Source organism: Rhododendron vialii, chromosome 13a (genome assembly GCF_030253575.1).
Source record: "Rhododendron vialii isolate Sample 1 chromosome 13a, ASM3025357v1".
NCBI lineage: Eukaryota > Viridiplantae > Streptophyta > Magnoliopsida > Ericales > Ericaceae > Rhododendron > Rhododendron vialii.
The window spans coordinates 20,237,885-20,253,363 of record NC_080569.1 but is presented as its reverse complement, the minus strand read 5'-3'; the positions used below and the strand labels follow the sequence as shown (position 1 = coordinate 20,253,363).

At 36.5% G+C, this 15,479-nt stretch overlaps 1 protein-coding gene across 1 annotated transcript; it reads right to left on the bottom strand.

The window, feature by feature from the left end:
• LOC131315182 (cellulose synthase-like protein E1) lies at window positions 1-15,205 on the bottom strand. The gene is made up of 8 exons (XM_058344290.1): window positions 14,815-15,205; window positions 14,377-14,701; window positions 3,080-3,220; window positions 2,810-2,941; window positions 1,773-1,985; window positions 1,458-1,682; window positions 977-1,324; window positions 1-721 (listed from the first exon to the last, which is right to left on the bottom strand). The coding sequence occupies exons 1-8, from the start codon at window positions 15,084-15,086 to the stop codon at window positions 173-175; spliced, it is 2,205 nt and encodes a 734-aa protein (XP_058200273.1). The 5' UTR covers window positions 15,087-15,205; the 3' UTR covers window positions 1-172.
• Window positions 15,206-15,479: the final 274 nt, after the last annotated feature.

Genomic DNA, 15,479 nt, shown 5'->3' with positions numbered 1-15,479 from the left:
GGGAGAGAAGGATGGTCTTTTCGATAGAACTTCCACTTCGAGCCCTGTAATCAGTATATGATGCAGAATATATAAATAGTTGCCTTATAGGAAGCATAGTTGTTTCTTGAAATGTTACTGATACATCATACATGCAGTTCTACTGAAAGCTTTGGGTCATATGGACAGTATCCTAATACAGGAAGGCTCCTGTATGAGCAAGGATAGCGATGATAACTGCTTGGTATGTGATAGCAGAGGGCATGCGGCCGTTGTCCTTCCGAAAGAAGAGCCCTCCATAGACAGGCAGATTGATTACAACCACTAACCCACATAGGAGCATCTGCAATGCCAATTGATCCAAATCCCCATGTTGTGAATCCATGAAAACCCTCTTTAGTGCACCAAAGAAGCTAAAGAGGTTGACCATTGAGAGTGTTGCTAATATATCGAACATTGGTGAAGGAGCACCAAACTCCATGACCTCTTTTTCGTATCTCAGGGACACATCCTCATCGGCCACCTTTGATGTGAGGATAAAACCTGACTTTGCAAACCCTAATAGCTTCAAGATATTTTCGGTGAAGCCAAATAGGTAGGAAGTTGTTCTTTTGTACAGCCACATCCTCTGATCATTCCACCATTCTTGAAATGTTCCCCCGATCCAGACTAACTCGCCTAAGCTGTAAGCATATTTTGCAGCAATGACATACAGAAAAGGCAGGACCCAGGGGCTTGATACCTGTGGCAATACTATAATTCAGTTTTCGCTACTAGCATTGTTTAGCTAGGTTTTGGCAATAGGTTAACGAGAATTTTGAAGTTTGAACATATTAATGCACACATGAAAATGGACTGTGATATTCTGGAATTTAAGTAACTAGTAACTAGGTTAGGAGAAGTAGTTGGAATGGTTTATTAATAGGTTAATGGTTCTGAACTCATTCAAACAATGAGATCTCTCTTAGAAAAAGTTTTGGAAAGTTGAGGTCGATACCTGTGGGAACAAAGAGAGGCCTCTGTGGATACAAAGAGATGGTACAACAACATAGTACAAGGTAGCAAAGCAGTTGGGAGCCCATAGCAAGCAGACAGAGTACGAAATTTGAAGTTTCAGGGGGATTTTTCCATGCCCGTAAACAAGAGGGCAGTATTTGGAGAGAAAGATTTGGAGATCTCCTTCCGACCACCGTTTGTGTTGTACGAGTGCCTGCAACAGAGTTGTGGGAGCAAGTCCCAGAAATGCTTTCCTTTCTGGATTGTAGTACACAGATCTCCACCCTCTACATTGTATTGATAAACCTGTAATCACATCTTCTACTGGACACCCATACTTTAGTCCCATCTGCATATCGACATCATCCGAGTTCATAGGATGTACATAACTATAAGCCATAAAGTGTGTGGACAGTTGGGTGTGTATGGAGGAGAAGAGAGAGAGAGAGAGAGAGAGAGAGAGAGAGAGAGAGAGAGAGGACCTCCTTTCCCCATTCAGTGTTCACTTCGTAGCTGCAACTAGCGAGAGTTCTGCAATTTTCGACAAGAACCTTTGCACTCTCTTTAGCCCTTTTGTTATTCTCCGTCCACCAGTCATTTTGGTTATCTTTTTTATACTTCTTCCCGCAGAGGATATCTCTCCTATGAAAGCACCCAGTACCAATGTAAAGAGGTCCTCCATTGGCATCTGTACCCGGAAGCTCCACCTTCAAGTTTGTCAAAATTAGAATTATCCAATGTGTCCTATGAATACCAACATTATTGTAGTTAGTTTTCGAGTGTTTGTTAATGCTCACCTCCATAATTACCCTCAAGGAACCGCTATAAAAATCATTCTTCGTGATATTATCAAAACCCTGTGGAAACTGTACAAATGCAATCCTCTGACTCTTCTCTTCATCCATGAGAAAGCACAGAGCATCTCTTAGTGACCCGGAGTTGTTTGAATACATGTCGCAATCCACAGTAAGGACAACCTGACCGTTGCTTATCCGTGATGACACCCTTAACTACATAAATAGTACATCACATATCGAAGCACGACAAAATAGAATTAGTTTGGAGTACTTGATAATTGTAGAGGGTACGCGAGTGGCCCGAGCATATGTCCAAAGCATTCAAGCAAATCCTTTGAACTCCCAAAAACTATCAGAAAGAGTTCATTTGGAATTTGTATAGAACTTTGTCAGAAGTAATTGTTAGCCCTTTCTTAATAGAGTACCTATAGCTGTTTAGGCTGATGAAATTTGCCAAGATTTTGATTACTTAACCAGATAAATAGCTTAATGGATACGGAGTATAAGTGATTAATAGTAATGTATTGCGACTAATGAGACTACTAGGCAACGACTTAAATTTAAGAAGCATTGCCTTTAATAGTAAAATATTATGTATTCCACATGTTCCTTCATTACTTTTGCAACGATATTATCAACTCTATGAAAGTCGTTTTTATACGAGTTAACGGGTGTTAGTAGGTTAATCCACAGAGGGTTTCAAAGACTATCCATAACCCTGAATCTCGAACACCCATGACGGGGCAGGAGCCCATGGGAAGGAAAAGAGTTACCAACTGGGTCAGGAGCCCGTTGGTCGTTTTTACTTGCATTTGGGAAGTAGAAGTAGTATATTTAACTTAGACGTGGTACGGAATGGACCATGTTGTGGAACTCACTTGAAAGGTGTGTTAAGATTTGCATTTATAAGGAAGAGAAGCTATAATTTCGTCAAGGCAGGGTGCGTTTGAACTTGATTTATGGTAACATAAACATCATCATTGTTCCGTATGTGTGTGTTTGCTTTTATGTATGTATATGCGTGTAAGACGACTTACAAGAGCATTCAGGGCTCCTGCTTTGAAGTTATGGTGATATTGCGGTCTCTTCTCCCGTGCCAAGTATACCAGAGTTGGCAAGGTTTGTCCTTCAATATCCACAGCCCTAGGATCTCTCCCATCAGTAATTATCTGTGAAGTTTACAAAAAGAGCTATATCATTAACAACAAACGTCAGGAATCCTCTACATCGATCCTTTTGTTTGTTCTTTTTATTAAGTTTCTGGTAATGATATAGCAATTCATTACGCGAAACAGAGCGAAATGTACATGAAGAATGGTGGGATGGTCGCGTCTGCTTGAAACCAAATCCCATTCCTGAAAGACTTTGTGCTCTTTTCTTGCTTCTTCTGGAACTTGGCCCAACTTTGTAGCATTATCGATCCATTTCTTCATATCTTCATACAGTTCCTATGGAGAGAGAACGAATTGTTTCCATTAACATTAACAAAAGAAAAAAAAAGAAAAAGTGGACAACGATTGTTAATGGGAAACGAAAGTTTAGCAGGTGGTATGTAAGGGATCTGTAGGAGATTGCTATTTGCTACATCTATAGTTTGGACAATCCTCACTGCAGGGTCCTCTTGAAATCAATAATTGGGACGCGATCGACTTTACGTTTCCTCCTCGTCCAAGTTTTTTTTAATTTTTCTTCCTAGTCAATTTCATTCCAATACAAGAGTTTTCGGAATCGAGATCCTCTCCTGTGATTTCTTATGTGATGTAAAACTGAACTCACTATGGTCTCATCTAACAATCCAAGTTGTTCATTTCGTAGGAATTCATGTGTAAGTTGTTCATGAATAAGTAGTCCGATCAAACGTTAGTATCCATTGCCGATCAAAGGAAAAAAAAGACATTTGTATCCATTAGAATGAACACCACATTTGCTTTAAACATAAGTATGATTCGGCCAAGCTTTTATTGATGTTAGATAAACCTAATTTTGTAAATACATCGACGATATAAACATATTGATCAATAAAAGAAACAGGGAAAAGTTTACAATACACACTTCTTCTTAAAATGGTGTACCATATGCATCTATTTTATGGTTCATTCATAACATTTTAATGTGTTTCGTAACTTTTGTTCTATAATTCATAACCTTTCTGTAGTACGATTCGTAACATTTTCATTATGATTCATAATATTTTAGTGTCTCTCATTACCTTTATATGATTCATAACTTTTTAGCAATACTATTTGTAACATTTTCTCTACAATTCATAACATTTTAGGGGTGCATATGATATATATACCCAAATAAGAGATGCATATTGTAGTCTTTCCTAACATGAACAGATCAAATTGTTATGGTAATGCACTATAGATCAAATTATTATTAATTTTTTTTTGCGAAGTTATGGTAATGCTCATTGAATGTATCTCACCACCATTGAGACATGTATATACATGACAAACACTATATTTATGAAAACTTTTTTCTATATGTAACTTCTTTACGTTTACGTTTACGTTTACCTTTTTTTGTTTTAGGTTTTTCTTTATTACAGTATAATTTTTTGAGGATTTGATAGTCCACTGGGTTGTCAATAGACAAGAGAAAAAAAACAATACTCACTTATCAAAAAAAAAAAAAAATCTCAGGACGATAAACTTTTTACCTTGGTGAATAGTTCCAGATAACACTTTTTGATACCTTGTACTCTTGTAGGTCTCGGTCAAGATTATAAAGCTAACAATGTGTGTACACAAAAATTGGAATAATCGACTGATCTAATCCAGACCGAATCAGGTTCTGCGTTGTAATAGTCTGATTATGGTTTTGATAAATAAAAATTGCTAGTTTTGGTTCGGTTATTGGTTCTCGATTGCGAAACCACAGTTAGAACCAAACCAATATCATCATAAACAAACATATATTGTTATGTTTTCTTATATGGTTAGGTAATTTCTTCTGTTAGTTATAATTGTTAATCATTTCGAGAGTAAAGACCACTTGCATTAGAAAAGTCTATAATCAATATACTAATATTCTAAAAATTGCTAGGCGCTAGGTGCCTCTCTCTGGCCCAATCAACACCTAGGTAGATTAGTTGTGAACTAATTCGGGCCTAGAGATTAGTTGATTTTTCTAATTTTTTAAAATTATCTCCCCACATTTCCTAAAATTTGAGTAATAAATGACATAAGAAAGAAGAAAAGAAATTACGAGTAAATAGTAACAACTACAGTAAAAAATAGCAACTGGTAACAAACAACTAGTCAAATACAAAATTAGATGTTCAAAGGTCCAAACAAAATAAATCAAGTACTTAGCAAATAAAATAAGTATACCTATTTTTTGTTTTCAAATTATAACAATTAACCCCCTCTCTTCTTAATATTACATACTTAACCCTAGAACTTTTAAAAGTTATGAAATAGACCCATTGACTAGTCCCCGACTAGCCAACTAATCCCGTCCAGCTAGCCGAGCCCACTAGTCGCTGCCTAGTCGACTAATCCATGTCTAGCTGATAAGGTGTTAATGAAAAAGGAGAGTCCTTTGAAGGCCGTAGTTCTCCACTAATGTACGAAATGCCTAATCAAAGCCTAGACCAAAAAATCTAGGCGTTGAGTGGCTGCCTAGGCCGATTTTTAGAATACTGTCAAGTACCAAAGATATTGGTCATATGCTTTTGTGAAACATAGGTTTTGAATCTTAATAAATTTCTTATCATTATTTTTTGTGGGTTATTTTATACCGTAAACCGGATCGGTCTTGCAATTTGGTCGTAGTTAGGCTCTCAATATATAATGGCTGGGTTTTGATTCTCAGCTCTCCATAATCATTCAAAATGGTCCATTTCGGCTAATGAATTTCTTCAGATCTACAATTCGACTGTGTGCATCCCTAGCTAAGGAAAAAAATGTCCTCTTGGATAAGCATGGTTGTAAAATCATGAAATTTTGAAATCAGTAGTCAACAAGAATAGCTTAAAATAGCATTTGCTAGTTCATATAAGGTTGGTTTGCTTGGCCACTAGACTAATAATGATGAAATTAATAATGTATCACACCTATTATAGTATTGTAGGACATTCCAGATTTTTTGGATTACATCTTCCATGAATATTTAAATCGGACCGGGAGAATTTAAAAAAAAAACCAACGGGTAGGTAATTTTTTTGAGTATACAGTCAAATATGTTCGTACCATGTCAGAGAAAAGGGCCCATAGAAATTTTGCTGTCTGATAGTGTGGATTTGGTAGTAATGATTTAAACACCATTCATGTTAGGGTGGGTTCCAGAACACATTTTTAAAAACTAAGTATTTATTTTATATTTTTAAACTTTAAAATAATGTAAATAAATAATAATTTTTTGATTTTTTTTGCATCGTTCAAAAGATCTCAATGAGATCTATCAAACAAAATTTATATTGTTAGAAACATTATTTACGTAAACATATTTTGAGCTTGAAATTATTTTCTTAAAAAATAAGTACTTATATTCGTTTTTGGAACGGGTCCACATTCCAAAAAAAGTAATTAAAAAATAAGGACCTCTTTTCAAATTTTAAAATAATGGGGTTACGAAAATAATTTTTCAATTTTTTTTGCAAAGTTAGATAGATGTCATCAAGATCTATAAAACTAGATCCATATTGCATATTTTTTAATTTCAGTAAGCCTATTATTTTTAAGTTTGAAAATTCCAAATAAGAACTTATTTTTTAAGGGGTAATTCGGAACGGGGACTCCGTTTCAGAACACCTTCTTAAAAAATAAATATTTATTTCACATTTTCAAACTAAAAAATAAGTAAATGAAAAATAATTTTTTGATTTTTTTGTATAATTCAAAAGATCTCATCAAATAAGATTCATATAGTATATTTTTTGATTTTAGCCAACTCATAATTTTTGAGCTTAAACTTTTAAAAAAATAAGTACTTATAGTCTGGAACGTGGAGAACTGGAGGCATGAAAGGACAAGAAATTGAATTATTTGTTGGTGTAATTACATCTTACCCCTTAAATTATCACACTTTTACAATTACCCTTAAACTACAAAATCCTACACTTGACTACCTTAAACTAGGTAATCCTTTCAACTAAAGCCCCTTATTAATCTTAACATCCATTAAAGATCTTAGAATAGTTTTCAAATGTGATTTTCTTCCAACCATGACAATGATATACTCTCTTCATCCCTTTTAAGTGTCCAGTGTCTCGTGATTTCAACTTATTAAGAAGACATTATTATTACACATTTTCCATCAACTTTTATCGCTACTTTCAAAAATTATCCTCCACTTTTACCCCTTAACTTTTCAAAAGAACAAAATGATAATTGGACAAATTTTTACCCATGACCTTTTCAAAATGGACACACTTATTAAGGGACAACCCAAAATAAAATATTGGACTCTTATTTGGGATGGATGGAGTACATATAAGCCTGCATATCTATCAACATCAGATACCATGCCATACCTTTGTCTTTTTCTTGTTTTACATTAAGAGTTATTCTGCATCTTGATGGTTTTAAATTTTTAATGATTCAATGGTACAAAGAGGTGTTAATGGGGATAAAATTGAGAAATATTGATAGATGGGGGTGATTGGAAGAAGAACGCAGTCAGAAGAATATATGGTCTTTGATTTTGTAAGATATACATATCAATTTGGAATTTCTAGTCATGTTTTGAGAAAATAAATATTTGAATACCATTCTGGGCTCTTAGATGACTACTGGAGTATTATACAACTGAATAATAATGGGCCCAAGTAAAAAGATTTAAGTAGTTTAAGGTTGGTCAAGTGCTAGGTTTCATCGTTTACTTTAGTATCACAAGCTATATTCATAGTAAGGTGTCGTTCCGCTTTCTTTTTCAAAAAAAAGGTAATTTCAAGTCAAATATAATGAAAAAACTTTCTTTTCCAACTTTCTTTTTCAACAAAAAGGTAATTTCAAGCTTAAATATAATGAAAATAAAAAATAATTTTTTAATTTTTTTGCACCATTTAAAAGATTTCAATGAGATCTATCAAACAAGATCTATATTGATAGAAAAATTATTTGCATAAACACATGATTTTTGAACTTGAAATTACATTCTTTTTCTAAAACTTTGATAAGCACCCGACAATGACATTAAGGGTGCGCTAGTTGGCTAGTTTTAATTGTTTCTTCCGTTAATTTAGTGGTTTTTAATTACTTTTGCGTGAAAGGTAGTTTAGTTTAGTTTTATAGAAAAAATCATGCCAAGCAGGGTTTTTGAAAGCCAAAGCTTGTCAAGATTATTCGAAGTGCAAAGATGATCAAGAACGGAATAATGAAGTTCCAAAGCTTAGGCTGGAAAGACCCGAAGAGGACCCGACGGCATGAAAGGCCAAGGCAAGGACCAAAAGTTAAGTGCTGGAGATAAGCAGCTCGGTACCGATACCTTCCGATTTGTTCTATCGGTACCGAGGGAATTAGCAAGGTTTCAGCGGCACTAGTTAAGCAGCTTGGTATTGATACCATATTTTGCCTTCTATCGGTATCGAAGCTCTTAGCACAGCAACGTAAGGCCTTTGCTATCGGTACCGAGGGACTTAGAGCAGATCTTCAGAGCATCACGCAGAATATACTGCGCGTGGAGTCCCGGAGTATAAAAGCTTGTGTCATTTTTGTACAAAAAAGTAAAATAGATTGAGTAGTACAACTTTTAGATCTAGAATAGATTTTGAATCTCTTTGCATTGTTCTTGAGTGTTCTTCATTTTCAGCTTTGAATATTTTAATTTCTGCCTTTATTTGTTAGTTTTTGATATTGTCGCTTTAATTAAAGTTGTTGCTTTACTCCCGATCTATCATAATCTCTTATTTTCTTCTAGTCTTGTTATTTCATTATGTTAAGTAGATTTTTGCTTGCTCCTATCTCAATAGATATGGGTGAGTAGTTTCCAAGGTTAGGTCATGGGGTGATTAGCACCTCATGGCTCAAGTAGAATTGCGTTTTTCACCATAAAGTTTAAACCTTTGGTTCGGGAATCGATGTGGGGTTCGGGTTTATTTGTCAAATCGCTAAGGTGTTAATCTCATTGATCATGTGTAGGTAGGAGTATCGCCTACCTACCACACATGATAGTTGGAGCTCTGACGCACGAGGCATTTGCTAAATAAATTCTAGAGCTAGCTTGGTGTTCGAACCATTCTATTTTTCCGATTCGGGAACCTTAATTGTATATCCTGAATTGCGTATTTGGGTGAGAAATGCAGTTTGACTTGAGTCATGAGTGTTAGTAATTCTTAGACCTAACCTGTCTTTTATTTTAGTTTATTAGCTTTTCAACTTAGCCCCTTTTAATTTCCACTACGCACGTAAAACCAAGTTGGCTGTCTAAAAGCCGAAAGCCCTTGGTTGCATCTACAAATCCAGCAAAGCCGTATTAATTATTTCCTTGGGTACGATCTTGGATTTCCGGATTATCATGCTTCAACTGACGTATTAGGCCCTACGCTTGGGGCGTTATCTCTTATATCTGAGCGAACGAAGCAAACTTCCTTTTTTCAAAACCTGGAACGGCTTCTAAGTCTCTTTCTATATTTTCTCTATGGTAGGACTTGTCGTCCTCCAAGGTTACTATCAAAGCCAAGAATGAAATTGTTGTGGAAGGAAATGATTGGATTTCGTGAAGTGTCATCGCTAAATTACCTTCCCTTAGATCTGTTGAGTCTATCAGGGACACTTTTCTCAATGAAGGGGTTCTTGATATACTTATTAAATCGATGGGGGGTAAATATGTGGTGCTTACTTTTCCCAATGTTGAGGATATGAGGTCGATGATTGAAGGCCTAGAGGTCAATTGGTTGGGGAATTTTTTTGAGGAGTATCGAGTGTGGAGCCCTAATTTTGTGATTGATGCTTCACGTACTGTCTGGCTTAATTGTTATGGTGTGTCTTTGCATTTGTGGAATTCTGACACTTTCTTTAGCATTGGTAGGATTTGGGGTGAGTCGATCACTCTAGATGATGTTACATCAAAAGGTTTATCGTTCTCTTCAGGTAAAGTACAGATCTCTAAAAAAAACTTTGATGTTATTGATGAAGAGATTAACTTGGAGGCTGATGGTGGGTGTATCCAATTCGTGTGGTGGAAGAGCAAGTTGGGGTTAACAAGATGTTGTGGGCTGGTTGCGTTTGTAAGTGCAAAGAAAGTGATAGTCCCAATACCAAGAACTCTTTAGCTGATGATTCAATAGCTGATAAGGATGAATATCATGTTTGGACTTATAATTCTATAGCTGAGGACGTTCATATATATATATATATATATATATATATATATATATATATATATATATATATATATATATATATATATATATAGAGTCAGTCTCAAATGAGAGAGTTCTTATTTTAGTTAAAATGCGGACCTCTTCATTTCTCACATTTTCCGTTCGAATTTCGATGATCCGAGCTGCTCAATGTGTTCAAAACGTGATTTTAAGGGTACCCGCGAGAAATCGGCAAAAAAAATGACCGGAAAGGGCTTTATCCGAGCAGTTTTTGTTTGAACCGTTCGATAAAAAATAAACAAAAACTGCTCGGATGAAGCCCTTTCTGGTCATTTTTTTTGCTGATTTCTCGTGGGTACTCTTAAAATCACGTTCTGAACACATTGAGCGGCTCGGATCATCGAAATTCAATTGGGAAAGGGAGGTCCGCATTTTATTAAAATGAGGTGGTCCTTACGGGAGACGGACTTTGTGTGTGTGTGTGTGTGTGTATATATATATATATATATATATATATATACACACACACAAATTATCAAGTGAGGGATCCCTCACTTTGTTAAAATGCGGGACTTTCATTTTTCGATCAAATTTTGAAAATCCGAACCGTTCAATGTGTGCAGAACGTGATTTTAAGGGTCCCCGCGAGAAATCAGCGAAAAAAATGACCGGGAAGGGCTTCATCCGAGCAGTTTTTTTTGAACCGTTCAATGAAAACTGCTCGGATGAAGCCCTTCCTGGTCATTTTTTTTGCTGATTTCTCGCGGGGACCCTTAAAATCACGTTCTGATCACTTTGAGCGGCTCGGATCATCGAAATTCAATCGGGAAGGGGAGTCCCGCATTTTAAAAAAATGCGAGATCCCTCACCGGAACCCGACTGTATATGTATATGTATATATATATATATATATATATATGTATATATATCTCGGGCTGTTATGGATACTTGCATTGGGGTATCGAAGGAGGATGTGATAAGACTATCACTGAAGAGAGCCTTTCTCTTACAAGCCCAATCTTTCATGTGCGTAAAGCCTGTTCCTGCTAAGGAGAGGAGAGCCGATCGACATTAGTACCTTTGGGGAGAGATCTACCCGTGAAGCTATCTCAAAAATGGAAAGGAGAGTGAATCAAGCTAAAAGAAAGATTAGGAAGAAGAAGCATTTGACTGAGTTTGGGATTAAGATTGCTAAAGCACCATACAAAAATAAGGTGGTTTCTTCTTCTTCTTCTTTATCTTCCACCGATATCCGGATTAGAAACTGTTTGGACCATATATTCACCGCCCGTCGATAATCGACCGAAAGGTGGCGATTATGGAAATGCAACCTATTTTATTATTATTTTTGGTATTTGTATTTTAATAACATGTGCAGGACACTTGGCGTATCTCTATTTACTTGGAGGTTGAAAAGACACTTGGTTTGTTCTTACACATTTGAAAGTTAAAATGACACTTGTCATGCTCCTACACATTTGAAGGAAAGTGAAAAGTTATTTGGACAAGTGGAAGCAATGAAAAGAATAAAGAGTAGTGGGAAGTTTGGAAGTTATTTCCTGCACATCTTTGTTTTTCTATAAATAGCCTTTTTAGGCTTCATTGTAAGAACACACACAAACAACGCCAATCAGGCCTTTATCTTTTCTTTTCTAGGAGTAGAATTAACTTGTAATTGTTCACTCAATCATCTCGATTGGATGTTCTTCTACTTTGAGGGTTAATAAAGTCCATTTTGTTAATCTTCTTCCATACTTCATCCACTTCATTGTTTGTTTCCAAAGAAGTCCTGAAATACGGCAAGGAACCAAACTCCACTTTTCACACCCACATTCCAGCAAGCTTTACGATACGGTTTCCCGTCGATTCTCCGTCGATTGGAAAGAAAACAAGAATTTTGGTAACAGAAACTCTTTGTTATTCAAGAATGCTTGTAAGATGTTGGATGTCGGTGATGCACTGGGAATAAAACTCGTAGGGGTGAGGACTTTTAATTTAAAGCGATTAGTTGAGATGAAAGAAGAGGAAATCGCTGAAAGGGAGGATGCTTTGAAGAGTCACGCGGAGCTAGAAGAGGGAGAATTTTCTGATAGGGAATACGATGTTTCACTTTCATTGGAGTTCTAATTTCCGTTTTGGATGCTTTGCAGGGTTTGCTTAGGTTTTGGGTGGTTTGGTTTTGGTTTTTCGGTTTGTTTCGGATGTTTGGGCTTGCGTTGAGGGTTTTTGCTTAGGTGTTTGATGTTTTTTCTATTTTTTGGCCTTTCGATTTTTGGACGTTGAGGTTTTGTTGTTTTTGGTTGGTTTGGTGTTTGGCCGGTTTCTTTAGGGGTTTGGTTGTGGTGTCTTTTTTGTTTTGGTGTTTCGGTTGGCGTCTTGCCTTCCTTCGGTCTTGGGTGATTTAATTTTGTGCCGGTGTGTCCTTGATCTATTTAATCTTCGTAACCCTTTATAAAGATTATTAAAAAAAATTTGCTGAGAAAAAAAAAATCATTGGATCTCTTATCTGAAATTCAAAACTATTCTGAACCTTACAAATCACAGTAAAATATAAGGGGTATTTTTTTTGTGAGAAAAACTGAGGGGGACCAATCCTGGAGCATGGGCCCTGTTGCTTGAATGTAGATTTGGAACTTTGGAAAGTGCCAAATTTGTTAGTCTCTCTTGACTTTATCAGTAAAACTACCCGAGAACCAGTACCAGTGGACCACTACATTTTTTATTTACGATTCAAGGACCACAACAGTGGCTGCCCTCATTTCTGATTCGTCCTTTTGCAACTTCAATTGTAAATTGCTTTCAGAGTTAATTAGAAAGCGAGAACTGAGGAAGACTATTCCGCTGAAAGCATTTGGCTACGTTATTGATAGTTCAGTCCAAGTTTGTGGTTTCTTTGAGATTTTCATATCGCAAGAGTTGATTGAATTTTTTTTAAGAGTTTTTCAATTTTCTCAGATTCGTGAGAGTCTTTTGTGAAGGTTTATATAACGACTCGCTTCAGCTGACCTTAATCCCACTTTCGATTAACAGCCGATGTGGGACGTTCTTTCCTGGCGTCTCATCGTTTAGGACTAGTTAGAAACTGGAATGAGCTCATTATGTACGTAGGATCCAGAGGGAGTCATTGAAACAGGAAAGTCCCTACGTATGCACTTCTTTGGTAATAAACAAGAGTGCTTGAAGATGATCGAGGACTAGGCTTTCGTGTGTTTTTTATTTTGTTTTTCTTTTTTCGATTGTAGTACATGGTGTGTCCTCTGATTGCTGTGGTGGTGGTTGTTCGTGTTTCAAGTCATTTGGTGTTGTGTCTTCCTTCTTCTGGTGTTTTGGGTTACCATCTTGACAAATTTGGTTGTTGATGTTGTAGTGGTGAGGCAGTGTGTTTCCTTTTGGGTGCATGTATCTCTTGCCTTGCTGCTTTCATCTTCTTCTTTTTTCTAGGTACTTAACTTGTTAGTGTTAGGGGGAGGGTGGGGCTTGAACCCCACAATTCATGCAGGGACAAAGAGCCATGCCAACTGCCAATGCCGGCCTTAATGTTTGAGTTGATCAAGCCTGACTCCAAGTTTGGTTGCACACTTACTAGCAAGTTATAAAAAATAAAAAGACATACAAGTCAAAAAAAATTCAAGGTTAACAATGGACTTTTAGTTTGAATTACGTCAAAAAAATCAAAATGTAACTCCTATTATAATGCTTTATGATTAGCAAAATTCGATTACAAAAAAAATTCCTTGCATTTTTTGAATCAAATTCTTTAATAAAGTCATCCTACCTTTTGAATTAAAGGTAATTATATATTGTGAATTAAATAAATACTTAAAAAATAAGAATCTTAACGGAACGGAGCCTTAATCTCTTTTGTGAAATGGTAGTTTAAAGATAAATTTTTATCAACCTCAACTTTGAGAACTCATCTCCACTGAAGTAACTGTAACCCATATAGTCAACACAAAATTCAATATGATAAGCAATCTATACCATTTGGAAACAACCATCTTTCTATTAAGAAAAAAACAATTATAAAATCAAGGCCGGTGACCTTCAATTTTGTTACTTTTCTCGACAATATTGTTTTCAAATGTCTAAGTTCTTATAATAACTCATCCATCACCATGCTGGTTGTGTTCCAATAAACTTTGTTTAATCTGAAACTAATTTTTTTTTTTTTGGGTTTACATTTTTTTTTGGTGCCCCATGCCGGCCAGGGGCTACCCAAGCCTACGAGCTTACCCCTTGGCCGGCCCTGCCAACTGCACTAGCGCCCCACTTGCGATTGTAATTAGTTGTATGGGAAAAAACTATGTATATGAAAATTCAAAGGATAAGTACCTTGATCGTCAACAACTCTTCGGCCATGATAGGATCAATATTAAATGGCTTGAAATCTGTTGAAAAATAAGCCCCAGGTGACCTTGGTTCTACCTTAAACTTCTTGCAAAATGGTAGCCAGTACTTTGAGAAGCGAGAAGCCTCTAACAGAGCATACAACATCAACTCAGATCCTCCATCGTCAGAAAGATACACACTCAACTTCTCTGTCGGGTAATCGTATGCCATGACCGATAAGACCGTGTTCACCACCATTAGTGGTGGTTCTACCGTATGGTCGGCCGTGCATACAAATAAGTCAACTTTCGGAAGAACTTTTTCGTATCTGTTATTTTACAGCCACAATAACCAGCACGCCGTAAGACACACACACATGAGAGAGAGAGAGAGAGAGAGAGAGAGAGAGAGAGAGAGAGAGAGAGAGAGAGAGAGAGAGACCTTTGAGATAGCCTGTCTTTGAAGGTATAACGGTAGATGGGATTCCATCGAACAGATTGTGTGATAAGCCAGTAGAGAGCAAACCAGAGCTCTGCCAGAGTAATACCAATCCAAGTCCATGTTTCGAGTCCCCCTTGTAATGGTAAATGAATAAATCTGTAAGAAAATATCGAACATAGTCCAATAATCACTGAAGCAGCATACACCTGGTAAGCTAGGCGTCCCTTTGCTGCCTTTGTTTCAAACAGAGGTACATAATTTTCTTTCTTCATCTCTCAGCTTGGAGTGGCAGCAGGCTAGGGTATGTGGAATTAAGTGTATCGGATCGAGGATATGTGGCCTTAAATGTAGTTCGGCAATTTGAGGAGTACTTTTTTTTTTTTGAACCGCTGAGGAGGAGTACTTTCAAACTAGTATTTGAGTGCCATGTTGTGTTGGCGCATCAATATTTGTCCACTTGCGATGTAATTAATATAAAAGCAGCTATATATATTTCTAAAAGAGAAATGTTACGTACAAAGAAAAAACACCCGTAAAAGCCCCTTAAAGTTGGTGTGGGGCTTACCCACCCACCCAACTCATTTAATTTTCTTTTTTTTTTTGGTCTTCTCGGGCCAGTCCTCATTTCTATTCTCTCTCTCCTCATCTTCCCTCGTCCCCTGCTC